At 43.3% G+C, this 15,428-nt stretch overlaps 1 protein-coding gene across 3 annotated transcripts in view; it reads left to right on the forward strand.

Moving 5' to 3' along the window:
• Positions 1-15,428, forward strand: part of PRUNE2 (prune homolog 2 with BCH domain) — an 80,675-nt gene that overhangs the window by 48,160 nt on the left and 17,087 nt on the right. For all 3 annotated transcript variants that reach the window (XM_059411824.1, XM_059411823.1, XM_059411822.1), the window contains 4 exons: positions 3,456-3,629; positions 9,436-9,538; positions 10,177-10,308; positions 11,444-11,530. In XM_059411824.1, coding sequence (XP_059267807.1) covers positions 3,456-3,629; positions 9,436-9,538; positions 10,177-10,308; positions 11,444-11,530 — 496 coding nt within the window. The remainder of the gene's footprint in view (positions 1-3,455; positions 3,630-9,435; positions 9,539-10,176; positions 10,309-11,443; positions 11,531-15,428) is intronic.

A 15,428-nucleotide genomic window follows, 5' to 3' on the forward strand; every position in this document is an offset into this window, starting at 1 on the left:
CACCCAGGTACCCCTAAGCTACCTTTCCTAGAACCCTTAATAACACACAGTTTACAGGGCGAAAAAGATGTTCCACCATTTTTTCCCAGACAATCAGGCAGTCATTTCATTTAACTTCCCCACCTACCATGTTCCACCGCCCTCACAGCCAGCAGGTAATCTGCTTATAAAATCGATTCTGTGTTTTAAATATGGATAAACCAGCCCTAACTAAAATAAGCATCATCTTATTTTGTTTTACCCACAAGCAATCTTAGGCCATAGGGTGTGGTCTGCAAGAAACGTTCTTCTTTGTACTGGTGAATGCTGGGTTTTACCATCAAATTAACTGCCTTCCTGCTCTTTGTCACTAAAACAACTTTAAGAACTCCTTCACTGCATACAGGAGCCTTTCCTCTAATAAGATCAAGTTCAGACAATGTCTGCAAAGAGTGTTACATTATCGGTGTCCACTCACAGTATGGAGAGCTGGTCACCTTTCCAAGACACGGGTCCCTGCTGGAGGCTCCAGTGGACCCCACCGCCAGGGAGCCCATACTGCACACCGACGATGGATTCCCCACTGTGGTGGTCGGTACACCACAGCACTTGCGGGAGCTTGTGTACTAAATCATCCCGAGAGACAAAGGAACACGTTCGAGTCGCCTCTTCCCCAGGGCTTAATTGACTTCAACAGTCACCAGGGAGAAAAGCTTGTTATTAAGGAAAGAAGACAAAGAAAATCAAGCATTTCTCAATGAAGAGGGCATCAGACCAAAAGTTAAATTTGGAGGCCCTGAGGATAAATTAAATGAGTCCTGACATTTTCTAAAAGAGAAAATGATGGCCATGGGGATGGGGTGATTTAGAGTAAAGCAGAAGAATTATGTCTAAAATATGCAGAAAAAGGGGGCACCTGCGTGGCTCAGTCAGTTAAGCATCTGCCTTCGGTCGGTTCATGTTCCCAGGGTCCTGGGGTCAAGCCCCAAGTCGGGCTCCAGGGAGCCTGCTTCTCTGTCTCCCTCTACCCCTCCCCATGCTCGAGCTCTCTAGCTCTCTGGTGCTCTCTCTCAAATAAATAAATAAAATCTTTTTTTTTTTTTTTTTTTTAAAGCAGGATAGGGGCACCTGGGTGACTCAGTGGGTTAAGCCTCTGCCTTTGGCTCAGGTCATGATCTCAGGGTCCTGGGATCGAGCCCCACATGGGGCTCTCTGCTCAGCAGAGAGCCTGCTTCCCCCTCTCTCTCCGCCTGCCTCTCTGCCTACTTGTGATCTCTATCAAATAAAATAAAAAATAAAAAATAAAAAACAAGATAGGGACATCTGAGTGGCTCAGCTGGTTGAACATCCTACTGTTGATCTCAGGTCTTGATCTCAGGGTCATGAGTTCGAACCCCACACTGGGTTCTGTGCTGGGTTTGGAGCTTTTTAAAAACAAACAAAAAACATGCAGAATATATAGACTAATCATACTTTGTGGGGGTGAGCTTGTGTGCATGTACACAATAAAAAGAACACACAGCAAACAGTAATGAGTGAGAGTGGCACTGGAGATCTTTGCAGTTTTGATGGACAATGTCTGCATTGTTTGAACTTTTAGTAACATTTTATTTTCATAACCAGAAAAAAAAGAATACAACATATAAGGTTTTTTTTTAAAAATAAGGCCACCCCCCACAGATCACCTGTGTTAAGCTGGAGCAGGCTGGAAAGTCCCACATGAGATCAAGAGGGGCCGGCGTGTGGTAAGGAAGGGAAAGCATGTATGCGCAGGAACACTGAAGACGAGCCCACATCACAGCCCCGAGTTCTGAGGGCACAGAGACCAGATGGAAAACAGGGTCCCGGGAAGGGAGAGAAGATAAGCATCCAGGGGCCCTCAGCCAAGAGGAAGGGAGAAGCAGGAGGGATTCCAGACTGGGAGTCCAGGGCAGATGGACGGATTTGCACCAGTGACGTAGAGTTGGTCTGAAGCCAAAAGTTGCTGCTTTCTGTCCTTAGTAAGATGAGGAGCCCTGGTGGGAATGCAGAGGGAGGCATCCTCTGTAGGTGGTAGTAGCTGTTAGTGTTGGCAGAAAGGCTAGGATTGCTTCCCAACTGAATTTCAGTTTGCTGTTCTAAGTCACAGGTAATTAGACACGTTTGAATGTGTCTTGAGGAGTCTTCCAGAACATAATGGCTTTGTTGTGGTCCTTTTACCAGTTACCTATATTTTCAGCAACTTGCCCAAGCTTTCCTTTATTTACCATCACCTCAATTTTCACTGAGTGCTCTGAGCAGGTTTCCAGGCTAAGTATGGAGTTGGTTGGTGGAGGTGAGTAATAAAAGTGGTTCTGGCACTTTCTTGGCCCAAGCAATTCCCAGCCTGATGGTAAAATAAAGAGAATGAGGCAGTTACACATTTAGGGTATAGTGCGAGCAAACTAACTCAAAGTCGGTTTTTGCATAGGCATGTCTACTATAATACCTATAATACCTACTGGGATATATACCATGCCTGACACATGGTAGATACCTGATGAAGTATTACTCCTCTTCTTATCAAAGTGCCATGGAATGAATATAAGTAAAGTACAATATAAATCAAAGGCCCTTTCCCATGAATGGAAAAATAAGAATGATAATATCTCACAGAATTATTGTGGAATAGAAAGATTTTCCTTCAAATTACTTAAACATACCAAGAATTAATCACTGTTAAATTCTAGGAGTAGTTGAAGTAAATATAAAACAATTGCTGCTTATTCTTTTGTAAAAAGGCTTAACACGGTTATTGCTTTTTCTTTTCTTTTTTTGGATGCTCAAGAGTGGGTAGTAGGTGTTTCTCCAAAGAATGTTCGGTGGACTTTTGTATTGCCACGTGCAATACAAAATAGGAGTGTTCTGAATGTTTGGCCTTGGAGCATTTCTGGTCTACAGTTGTTTGTTTCTTGCTTAATGTAAAATCTTTCTGCAGCATATTTTGAAAAATCCATTGGAAGGAACACTGTATTTCTGCCCAAATTTGCTCCCAGTAGGGAAAGGGGCTCAATACCTTTATAATAGTCTTAGAGTGGGGTATCATCAAGAGACTAACCACTTGGCAAATATGAGGATATGTGGCCCAAGGAAAATAAAATTATCTGGGCCTGATAAATTGCTTTTTACCCCATGAGAAAGGTCCCTAGTCTTCAACCTGTATGGTCAAGGATGAATTGGTACCAGCCTATATTCCGTTGGTCCACTGACACAAGGCAGCTCTAGCCCTGCACCTATCCCCACCCTCAACTTGGCCTTAGCACAAACTTGGTGGTTCAATCCATTAATAAATAAGACTTCTCCGTACATCCTTTACATGGTCACGATGGTGTTCGGTTCTGTAAGAGTTATGCCAAACCGGAAGTGCCCTCAGGGTGGCTCTGTCAGGAGATAGCTTGTTGAACTCCCTCAGCTGTGGCGTCTTAACTCTTCAGTCCTCCTCTGTGCTTCACTTCCAGAAGTTTCCACATCTAACAAAGATTCTGGCCAAGAGTCAGAGTCTATCCCAGAGTATACAGCGGAAGAAGAACGAGAGGACAACCGGTTGTGGAGGACAGTGGTGATTGGAGAACAGGAACAGCGGATCGACATGAAGGTCATCGAGCCCTACAGGAGAGTCATTTCTCACGGAGGTAGTCAAGCTCTTTGTGAATCGGGGAGGTGGGGACCAGGGCAGCCATATTTTTTAATTAGAAAATGAAACTAGGGTTCTCTGCATCATGACATCCACAAAACCCTAGTCTGCAATCAATATTCAGGGGACTGTAGACCTAAGTACATTACCTCAGACTCAGCTCTATAAACATTGCAAAGCCTGTGTAAAAAATAGCTTTCTGATGTAAAAACTGCTTTTCACACCACATATCTAACAGCTATAATCTCCTGGGCATATTTCTTGAAAACTGTAGTTGTCTAATTTAATAATGTCTGGAATTCATGTGGGTCAGTTGTAGGGTGTTGTTTATAGAACTACAGTTAACACACAATATTAGTTTCAAGTGTACAACATAGTGATTTGACACTTACATATACATTGTGAAATTCTCAACAAACTTCCAGTTATAAAATAAGTAAGTTGCAGGAATGCATAGTCACAGGGAATATAGTCAGTAATATTGCAACAGTTTCACGTGGTGACGGATGACGACTACACTCACTGTAGGATTTAACTGAACAGCTTCTGAGTCTCTACTGCCATGGCCTGTAGTAAGATCACTACCCCAGGGGGGCTTCTCATAACAAAACGGTCTTTCGAATCCTCTTAGGAGCTTTCAGAGATCTCTTCATACTCAGCCTGGTCATTTTTCCGGTACCTGAAGTTGGCTTTTCTATTGACTCCTTCACATCCGGGCCTGACAACAGGCATTTCTGGTGAAAGCCTCCACCTGCCTAGGGAGGGACAAAGGAGAGGGGTAGGGGGAAAAAACCCCCAACAACCCGTGTTCCATATTTCCAGTGCTTTTTAGGAGCACCAGGAACGTTGGTTAATTTTGGAGTCACAAAAAGTCAGATAAACACAAGCAACATATTTAATGTTGGTGACTTCAGAGAATGGCTTTTTTATTTATTTTTCTGCTGCATGCGCTCCTTTCCTGCAGGCTTGAGGCTCCACCCTAAACACTCAGCTGTTCCAGAAAAAGCGTAAGCTGACAAGGCAATTGTTGTTTCCTCAGGGAAATAAGCATCTTGGTGCTGCATTAAACCCATAGCTTTTGTTCTCTAACGAGCCGAAGGACATTTTCCTTTTTTCAATCAAACTTCCCTCCACCAGCCGATTTTCCATTTTCCACCTATGCATTGCTCCCTCCACGTAAGTATCAGCATCGGGCCAGGGATCCCCACCTTGAGGGCGAAAGAAAAATGCCCATAGGTACCCCTGGCCATGACCTTTCTTTGCCTTGGCTCACTCTTTGTGACCTGAAATGGTAATATGGCCCCATGATAGCCGCTGTGCGGCTGGAGACCATTCCCTCTAAGGAAGACTTTTCCATAGCCCCACAGAATGAGAGCTGGCCTGCTCTTGCTCAAGTGGACAGACCACGGGCCCCGGAGTCAACCCTTTCGTCTTCATGACAAAAACCACAACCTGAACATCATCCTGGATCTTCCCAGAAGCTCACCCCTCCTTAGCACCACCCATCGGCTATTTTTGGTTTGTTTGCTTTTTGGAATTAAAAATAAAACAAAACAGAGGCCGACTATAAAAGTAGCCTGTGCCCATTCAAAAAAGAAGGTCAAAAACTCTAGGAAAAGTCAAAGGAAATCCGAGTCATCTGGTGATAGTTTGTATCAATGTTTGCCACTCTGGTCTATGTGAAGACCCCCTTTGTTGTGAAGAAGGGACCTCACGGCTTCCCTGTTTCCTGGAGGCACCTGCTTGTTCCTCCAACCACGGTGAAAGCGGGTGGGTTGGTGGGGGGGTTGAGCCCATCCATCCCCTGATCTGTTTCCCAAATCAGGAAAGAGTGATTATCATCAACACGCTGGGGTCAAAACCAAGCCACTGCTTCTGCCTCCCACACTCTTTGTGACGATCCCGCCCACCCCTCAAGGATAACCTGGTTTGCTGTGCCCTCCCTCCCGGCCACCCCCTCCCTGGCATCCGCTCCCCTCCCCCTCCATTCTGTGTCCGCGAGCTCGGTTTTGTCCGTGTGACTGTCCAGCTTGTGTGGAAGCAAAGGCCGCCTTTCCTCTTCCCAGCTGTGCCCCCACCTTCTCCAGGCGCTGGCCTGCATGAGTGTCCCTCGGGCTGTACCCACCCACCCGGGCGGCATGGGAGCCAGACACCCCCTGAGCAGCTTTTGTGCTCGGTAGGGAAAGACTCTGACTTGGGAATTTGCCAAAGCTCGGCCTGCTGTGTTGGAAGCTGACACCACTTTCTTAGGCTTTAGTGGTCATCAGGCAGTCCTCCGCAGAGACCAGTCCACTGCGTTTGTGATCCTGACTTCTGACGAGCAGCTAGGAAGGAGCGCGTCCTCGTGGGCATGGGTCTCATCTGGGTGTCTGGCATTTTGCCCTGATGAGGTTTTCCCACTGAGGCCAATAGGAAAGGGACAGTAGCACGGTGCCCTGTGCATCATGACTGCAAGACGGGGTTGGTGAAAATTGCTGCCTCACTTGAGTACAAAGCCAGGCTCTGCCAAGTGTCCCTGCCACTTGGGAACAGGCATGAGAGTCTGTGGGGACACATAACTCAGCCTTTGGCTTTAGTGACCTTGATAGGAGCTGTTGTAAGAGGCCTTGTGTGCAATATAGAAGAACAGAGTTCAAGACTTGTCTTGGCTGCTAATTACTCTGTGACCTTGGTACATGACCTAACTTCTGGAGCCTCGATTACTTCATCAGTCAAAAGAGGGTGATCTCAAAGCCAGTGTCACCTCTTATGAGCCCATGTGCAATATTTCTGTTATCTGCCTCCATAAAGAACAAAGAGAGGTCTGGTTGGGTTTGGTGGAGGACACTGTGGGGTCACGTGGAGGCCAGAAACTGGCTTTTTTTGACCTTGGAACAGAGGATGCATTTAAGTAACCTAGGATGGTCACACCAAAGCATTATAATGAGAAGTTTCCTTTCTTGTTTCTTTACTTCTCTTATTTCATTATAGGAGATTCAGGTAACTTATCCGCAGTGTTCCCGGACCAATGGCCCCGGAAAGAATGAGGAGAAGAGTTGCAGGCTGGTGTGTGTGTGTGTATGTGTTGGTTGCGACTGTGACATCTTCCCTTCTCTCTCCATCCCATTTGCTGGCCAGCAAACTTGTGTTACGTCCCTTTCCTCTCTGTTCTGCCTCAGGTAAGGTTTGCATCACCGCCGCAGAGGGTCTCATGAGGCCCCGCGGTGGGATCGCGCGTGCACCCCTGCGCTCACACCCCGAACTCACCTCCTGGTCACTGAGCAGAGAGTCAGGTGAAATACGTGTTTAAAAAAAAAAAAAAAAACAAACTTCAGATGAATTACTCAGCTGTTGGAAGCCAACTTCTCCTGAGTAAGCTGCATATTTATCATAGACACTGGCTTAGCTGACCCCCTTGAAGGCAGCTGTGAAGAAATCCACGAAGAAATCTTTTTCTTCTAGTTCCTTCTGATCTCTTACGTCTTACCTCCTCCTGTTCCCTTCCTCTGTCTTTTGCCTCTTCCTCCCTTCCTATAGCTCCTGTGCCCAAAAGCACAAAAATCCACCCTCATTTGTCAGCTTCAGGAAGTTTTCTAGAAAGAGGCTTTCCTGGTGGAGATAATGACCAGTGACCAATGAAGTGGCGAGCTGATCGTTCAGTATTATTTCGATCACGTGAACCTGAACGAACGTGACACCCCAGTGCTCCAGGACAGGCACATTGAAACAAAAAGCTGAAATGCCATTTAAGATGACTTCTGAAGTACTGTTTGTAAACCTCAGACAGTCCTTTAAAAAAAAAAAAGAATTCTTAGGATTTCTCCAGAAACAGAAAAAGAAATCAAAGTAGCTGAGCGGTCATGATCTTGAAATTACCTTGACACCCTGGGGCCAGGCAGCTCCCGCTACAAAGATGCTTTTGAAAGAATGCTTCTCTATTCATTCTTTAGTTGGATTCATTACGTCTCTCATCTCCTTGAATGGACCCGGTCCTTGTCATTGTGCTGAGTCTAAATTGCGTCCCTTTGTGGTATTAGCCTTAGCAGAGCGAAGTCACCTTACCCTTTGTGGATTTCATTGGTGATGAATCGTCTTAAATGCAGTTGTTTGGTCTGATAATCCATAGGGAAGCGACCCCAGTCCGGGTTTGCAAAAACGCGTCAGGTGTAGACTTACTAGGTAGCATCTTCTAAGACATAGAGCGTAAACACTGTGCACAACCACCTCAGATGAGTCACACACACAAACCCGTAATTGGATGTATTTTTAGTTGGTATCACTCTTCCCCGCCTCTTCTGTGGTAGTGTCGTGCTCTCTATCTTTGTAGAGAACAGCTTATTAAACTGCTTTTCAAGAGTTAAGCCCATCCAAGCCCCTATCCAGCCAATAGTTTACTGCCGTGTAATCACCAGAGGGGTATTTAGAGTCCTGGAAAAAAAAAAAAAATGAAACGCACTGAGTTCTGATCAGGCTGGCGGGTGTGTCCTGTCCGCCTCCTCAGAGCTCTAAGGCAATCTCTGCTTAATCATCCTGAAATCCAGAACTGAGTTATAGGACAGAAATGCCAAGCGCTGAAAAAGGGATATTAAAAAAATAAAAACACAGTGGGGCACCTGGGTGGCTCAGTCGGTCAAGTAGCTGACTCTTGACTTGGGTTCAGGTCTTGATCTCAGGGTCGTGAGATCAAGCCCCATGTCGGGGCTCAGCGCTGAGCGTGGCACCTGCTTAGGATTTTCTCTCTCCCTCTGCCCCTCCCCCAATTGGTGCGCATGCAATCGCGCTCTCTCTTTCTCTCTCTCTCTTAAATAAATAAATAAATAAATAAATAAATAAATAAATAATGAAGATGGTGCATTGCTTCCATTTTTAAGCCTGAAAGACGTGAGATTCCATGCATTACCTTTTGGGATTTGACCAACAGCTGCCCTGAGTTTCAAAGATGAGCTCTGAGGGAAAACAGCACATAAAGAATGGGACAAAGCTTTCAGATGTGCATAAAGTGTCCTGAGAGGTCCCTACATTTTCCATGACTCTTAGGAGTTCCACACTTACCTTTTATCTTCTCAGCATCAAAAGCAAGACCTCCACCTCCGCTCCCTGTCCATGTTATCAGGAAGAAATTCTCAAGTTTTCCCCAAAGCGTATAGTTTCATAAAACTCAGAGAGAGGTCAGCTTTAACCAGGCCCTTCTTACGAGTTTGCTCCTTTTTAAAAAGACAGGGCACTGAATTTTTAGGCCTGGCCAGAACTTTCTGTGTGTCCCTGCAGGATGCTACAGGCAAGTAAACCAGTCCTCAAAAATCAAAATAAAGGTGCTTTCCTTCTCAGCCCACAAGTCTGTGGTCCCTGGAGTACATGCCTCTGATTATATTGTGGTTCGGTGACTAACCTTTCCCTTTAAATTAGCCAGAGTCTAAAACTAAAAAAAGCTGAAGAGAATCAAACAGAACCCCTCAGCCAGTAAAGGACAGAAGCATTATATAAATTAGAAATCTGTAAGTCAAAATTCCCATCCTTTGGTAGGTTGAGTGTTTGTATTTTCTGTTCATGACAATGTGCAACACATAATCGTCCGTAATAAGTGGATATACTATATGCGAATATATTCACACTGTATATGTAAGACTATATAACATATGCCTTAAGGAAAAGTAAGTTTATGTGTTTATACCTATGGAAGTATAGTGTATGTAATACTCAAAGATTATACTCATTACATCCATTTACACACACTTGTCAAGGCTTCCAGATTTGTCCTTTAGGTTAAATTTTACCTTATTAAGAGCTTTCAGCCGGTTACAAATGTCTTTCTGTTTGTCCCCCAGGCTACTATGGGGACGGCCTAAATGCCATCATTGTGTTTGCTGCCTGTTTTCTGCCAGACAGCAGTCGGGCGGATTACCACTATGTCATGGAAAATCTTTTCCTGTGAGTGATACTTCTGACAAAGTGCTTGAAGTGAATGTCTGGGGCATGTCATGTCAGATAGAGCATCTTTAAGAAGAGGAAACAGAGGATGTAGAATATTCTCAGCCTTTGATGAAAAGTCAATGAACTCTCTGTCAAGGAATATTGCTCAAGAGGCTAAAACCTTTAAAAGAGCTCTTTGGTCAGCAGAAAGAATGGAAAACAAAACGAAACACAGTTTTGCCTGCACTCTAAAATTCTGTAACATTTCCTTTGGGTAAAGTGTTACTTTTGTTCCTTGATAACATGTTCTTGTTGAGGCTGATGAAAACCTAGGTTCATTTATGTCATTCATTTGGGACCTTGGTATATGATAACATTGTCGATATTTTTGAAATTTAGGTTCTAACCCACACATTTTTTGAGTGTACCTGCATTTAAAAAAAAAAAAAAAGATAACCGTACAAATAAACGAGCAATGCTCACTCTCAGAGAGATAATCTTAGGAAACTGCAATCTTTTCAAGGTAAAGAGGTAATAAGCACAACCATTGTTCAATGTCATATTCCCTATTATTTAAAAGTTATATAATTAGAGTATAAATAAGATGACTGTTTCACGTGGGAAATGAAAACACTCCTCTTCCTTCCTGTGATCAGATATGTAATAAGTACTTTAGAGCTGATGGTAGCTGAGGATTATATGATCGTGTACTTGAACGGAGCAACCCCAAGACGGAAGATGCCAGGGCTGGGCTGGATGAAGAAATGCTACCAGATGATTGACAGGCGGTATGTGGGCTCCAGTATTTAATCCCATTTCTAATTCCCGGTCATCTACCAAGAATGTGATCAAGTTTGAGGAATACTCAATTGTGCAGATAGTGAATTATAAATGTGTAAAAATATTAAGAGAAGTGTCCCTCGATGGCCCAAATCTGAAATAAATCCAGATTTTGTTGGATGTTGTCATCTCAAACCTGATGACCAAGTCTATTCTAAATTTTTGTAGATGTTTGTAGGGAACATCTCTTTGCCACATGGACATGCGATTTATGCTGGTAAACCAGTTTCACATGACAAGTTTCAAGTTTCGCTACAAGTTTCACTTGACCTTGATGCCGTTTCTGTGTCTGGGGACTGTTTGGGTTTGGGCAACTGTCATACTCTTGTTTCATTATTCGCTGATCATTCAAGTTAACCACTAGTCCGTTTGGTGCCTTGGTGCACCTTTTCCCCAAGATGCTTTACTTCCATCGGTACTGGCTCAACTAGAACAAAATATGTTATATACAGGAAAATTGTCATAAACCTACAAATTTACGGTGTCTCTGATAAAGGTGGCATCTGCTTAAATGTGGCTCCTTGTGTGATCTTATATTAATGAAGTTCCATCTAATGATCCAAACATTTATAAAGTAGCATTGTGAATGTTGAAAAGCATCCCCGAATGTCAAGAATGTCAAAATGGTAACCCGAAGGCCAGACAACCACACGATACACTGTCAGTTGTTTCATAATACAGAAGAAGACACCAAGGTTTCGTCAGTCCAATAAACTGGCTAAGTTGCTAGTAAGAGTGTGCTCTTTTCAAAATAGTAAAGATAATGCTAGCAAAAATGAAAAGCGTCGTTAAGCAAAAATATACCACGATAGTTCTAGATTTAAGCACTCTGGAAATACGACCGTTCTGTTTTTACGTGGATTCCTGTGGGAACACGAGGTTGGCATCATACAAGTTACAAATGGGATCTCAGAAAGTATTTTTTAATTAAGCATGGTCATTCTGTACCTTCCCATCAGGTAATAGTAACTTACCTAGAGCTCTCTAGTAGTATAATATTCTTATTTGGGGATATACTTTCTGTTTTAACTCCTGCTAGAAATGGGTTATGAGTAATTCTTTTAACTTTTTTTAAAAAAACAGGTTGCGGAAGAATTTGAAATCATTCATCATTGTTCATCCATCTTGGTTCATCAGAACAATCCTTGCTGTGACACGACCTTTTATAAGGTATGTATAAGGTATGTTGTTGTTATAGAAAAAGTAGAAGTCCTACTAGTAGTTTTCTAAAATATGTCCTATAAACGAGAATTCATAAATTGAGGTAGGATTTAGGAAGACATATTTTGCCTCTGGCTTTCCTGGAAAGATATTTTGGACTAGCTAGCAAGAAACCTTAAGTAACAATGAGCATTATTTTATTATAAGGACTAATTTTCACCAATATTACAAAACATTACCTCTTTATTACTTGCTATAACACAGATGAAGTGGTGGGAATTCCGTGCCACATTCCAGATGGGTACACAATACCTTTAAAGTGATAGGGTATTTTGTAGAGATAGAAAAGGCAGAATCACACAATAATGGAAAATAAAGACAAACCAAGGACAGAATCAGAAACAATGGCTGTCCTGATTCTTCTTCTTCTGAACAAATATCATATAGGCCAGCAAACTTAGGGAAAGAGGCTGGGCAGCCATTTTGAGAGCTTGTTTTGATTTCCTATGCAGATTCTTGGTTCGTGAATAGTTATTTACCATCTCTGTTGTATTAGATACCATATAACCTTACGTTTTGGGGAAGCAAAGAAAAATAAAACAAGCCTCATAATGTGGTAACACTTGGAACAGCTAGGGACACCTGGGTGGCTCAGTCAGTTAAGCGGCTGCCTGGGGCTTGGGTCATGATCCCGGAGTCCTGGGATCGAGCCCCGCATCAGGCTCCTTGCTCAGCAGGGAGTTTGCTTCCTCTTCTCTCTGCCTGCCACTTTGCCTGCTTGTGTTCACTCTCTCTCTCTCTGACAAATAAATAAATAAATAAAAATCTTAAAAAAAAAAAGACTTGGAACAGCTAAATGAAAGGGACAGTATGTATTCCCTAGAGCGCTTTCGGATAAAATACAGTCTTACCCAACATCCGGATGCAGAATAGATAAATTGAAAGTTTTCTGTTTCAGAGTTGCTAATGAATTTCTAAGAAACACTCTGATCACTTCTGGAAAAAAAAAAAAAAAGAAAACAACTGAAAGTTTAAAAACTTCATTTTTTACGTAGAATTTCCTGTGCCTTCCAGATCCATCCTTTTGTTCACTGGGCATTTTACTGAGATACAGCATTTCTGTCTCCTACTGCCAACAACTGAGAGGCATCATTCAACCTAGTTTCCCTCTGGCAAAGTTTAGTTCTTTACCATACTGTGTTCAATTGCTTTTAGTATATGTGCTGCCAAAGCAAGCTCTGTTCAATTGCTTTTAAAAATAATATGAAATATGTAAGGCATACAAAAAACCATTTATTTTAGTAATAGACAATGCTTTGATAGGGGTGTAGGAATCACTGTACACTGAAGAATTATAAAAAGTTTAATGGTGGAGCCTGGGTGGTTCTGTGGGGTAAGCCTCTGCCTTTGACTCAGGTCATGATCTCAGGGTCCTGGGATCGAGCCCTGCATGAGGCTCTTTGCTCAGGGGGGAGCCTGTTTCCTCCTCTCTCTCTGCCTGCCTCTCTGCCTACTTGTGATCTCTCTCTATCAAATAAATAAATAAAATATTAAAAAATAAAGTTTAATGGTGGAAGCCTGGCTGGCTCAGTCAGTAGAGCATGTGACTCTTAACTCAGGATCGTAAGTTCAAGTCCCACCTTGGATGTTAAGATTACTTAAAAATAGAAAAAAAATTTTTTGAGTTTAATGGGTAAAAAAAGAAAACATTAGTGTTTGTATTCATTCACTGACATCTATGTAATAGTCTGGGCGTTATAGCTATAAAACAAATAAGTTTCTTGATAAATAACCAAATATTTCTGTAAGAATACCAAAAATAATTATTTATTATTTGAATTATTATTTATATATATGAAGCTCCCTTCAATATAATTTATTGAATTATTTATTTATTGAAGGGAGCTTCAAGATAATAAGTCTAGCAACAATAATAAAATTACAGCAAATAGTATCGTGGTAAATTACAGAAAACAGTGGCTTACATTTATCAAGTATTTGCAGGCATTATTTCATTTACTTACAGCAACTGTCCTCTAAGCAGGGCCTGTTTGCTGTTTCCCTTATATAGGAAACCTCCCTGAGGTTTAGGAAGGTCAGGTAAATTGTCTACAGCAAGAGCAAGCCAACCCGTTGTGTGAGGGATCGGATGGTACCCATTTTAGGTTGTGTGAGCCATCTGGTCTCAGTCACGGCTGCTCAGCTCCTATGCTCAGTCAAAAGCAGTCACGGGCAGCGTGTAGATAAGGAAGTGTGGCTGTCTTCCAGGCCACCATGATACAGGAACACTGAAATTGAATTTCTTAAAAGTTTTTACATGCCATAAGGTAGTCTTATTTTGATACTTTTTCAAATATTTTTTAAAAATGTAAAAACTGTTCGTAGCCGGAGAACTGTAAAAAAAACAGTCAGCAAGCTGGCTTTGGCCCATGGGCTGTAGTTTGCCAACCCCAGGTCTAATGTAATAAAGACTCGGGCTTTGAACCCAATTGTCCGCCTCCCTGCAAAGAAAACACATTGCAAGCACTTAAACATTGTACCCTACAGGGGGGGGCGCCTGGGTGGCTCAGCTGGTTAGGCGACTGCCTTCGGCTCAGGTCATGATCCTGGAGTCCTAGGTTCGAGTCCCACATCGGGCTCCCAGCTCCATGGGGAGTCTGCTTCTCCCTCTGACCTCCCCTCTCATGCTCTCTCACTCTGCCTCTTGCTCAAATAAATAATATAAAATTAAAAAAAAAAAACAACATTGTATCCTACAGTCTCATCCTGTGAGACCCTCCTTGAGGATCCCCCTGCGAGTCTGTCTGTATCAGCATAGCCAATTCTTAGACCTGAAAAAAGAGGTCACTAAGATGTATTCTAGGTCTTTCCCTATAATAGAGGTAGATGGGAAATTCATTTTTTTTAAATGTGGAGTGGAGATTGAGAGATTCATTAGCTCTGTTGCTGTCCTCAGGAAGCTCAGGGCCTAGCAGTTGGCATAGGCAGACCGGGGAGCAGTTACAGTGCAGGGTACCACTGAAGCAGGATGGGCGTGTAACTCAGCGCAGGTGAGTCTGGGGTGATGGGAGAGTAGATGAGAGTCCGCATCAAGAGAGGCGTTCCAGAAGAATGAGCCATCAGGGTGAGCTTTGAAGAACCGAGTGGACTGGCTAGCTGACCCCAGGTGGAACCGACACGACTGATTAGCTGACCCCAGGTAGAACCACAGGACTGATTAGCTGAATCCAGGTAGAACAGACAGGAACAGACACACCAAGGAGACAATATGGTGTGTTTGGAGAGCTGTACATTCTAGTGAACATTACCCTGGAGCTGGAGGCTCCCCCTACCCCCCACACCATCTTTTATCAGAACCTGAGTTTAGCTCAGAACGTCCAGAGGAAGGAAGAGGCCTCACACAGCAAGCTTATCACTGGTGGTGTGTGTTCACCCACGACTTAGCCTACAGGTGACTGTGCAGAGACAAAGTTATTCACAAGTCACAGCCAGTGGCCCAGGGTCAAGCTGCAAGTACATGGGAAAGAGAAACAGAGAAATGACCCTGCAGTTGCTTCCTTCTAGAATGCACAGTCGTTGAATGGAGAGGGAGGGGCAGACGGCTCAGCATGGTCAGTAGACTGGGGGAGGTCTTTTTGTAGGGAACTCTTCACGAAAGTTCAGGGCTTGGTCAAGTTCCCTTTCGAGTGGAATGATCCATTTTAAAAATTAGTTTGCAATAGTACACAAATGCCTTCTTCTTATAAAGCACCCAATCAGGGCTGCCTGGATGGCTCAGTTGGTTAAGTGACTGCCTTCAGCTCAGGACATGATCCCCAAATCTCGGGATTGAGTCCCATATTGGACTCCCAGCTCCACGGGGAGTCTGCTTCTCCCTCTGAACTTTTCCCCTCTCATGCTCTCTCTC

Source organism: Mustela nigripes, chromosome 9 (genome assembly GCF_022355385.1).
Source record: "Mustela nigripes isolate SB6536 chromosome 9, MUSNIG.SB6536, whole genome shotgun sequence".
Lineage (NCBI taxonomy): Eukaryota > Metazoa > Chordata > Mammalia > Carnivora > Mustelidae > Mustela > Mustela nigripes.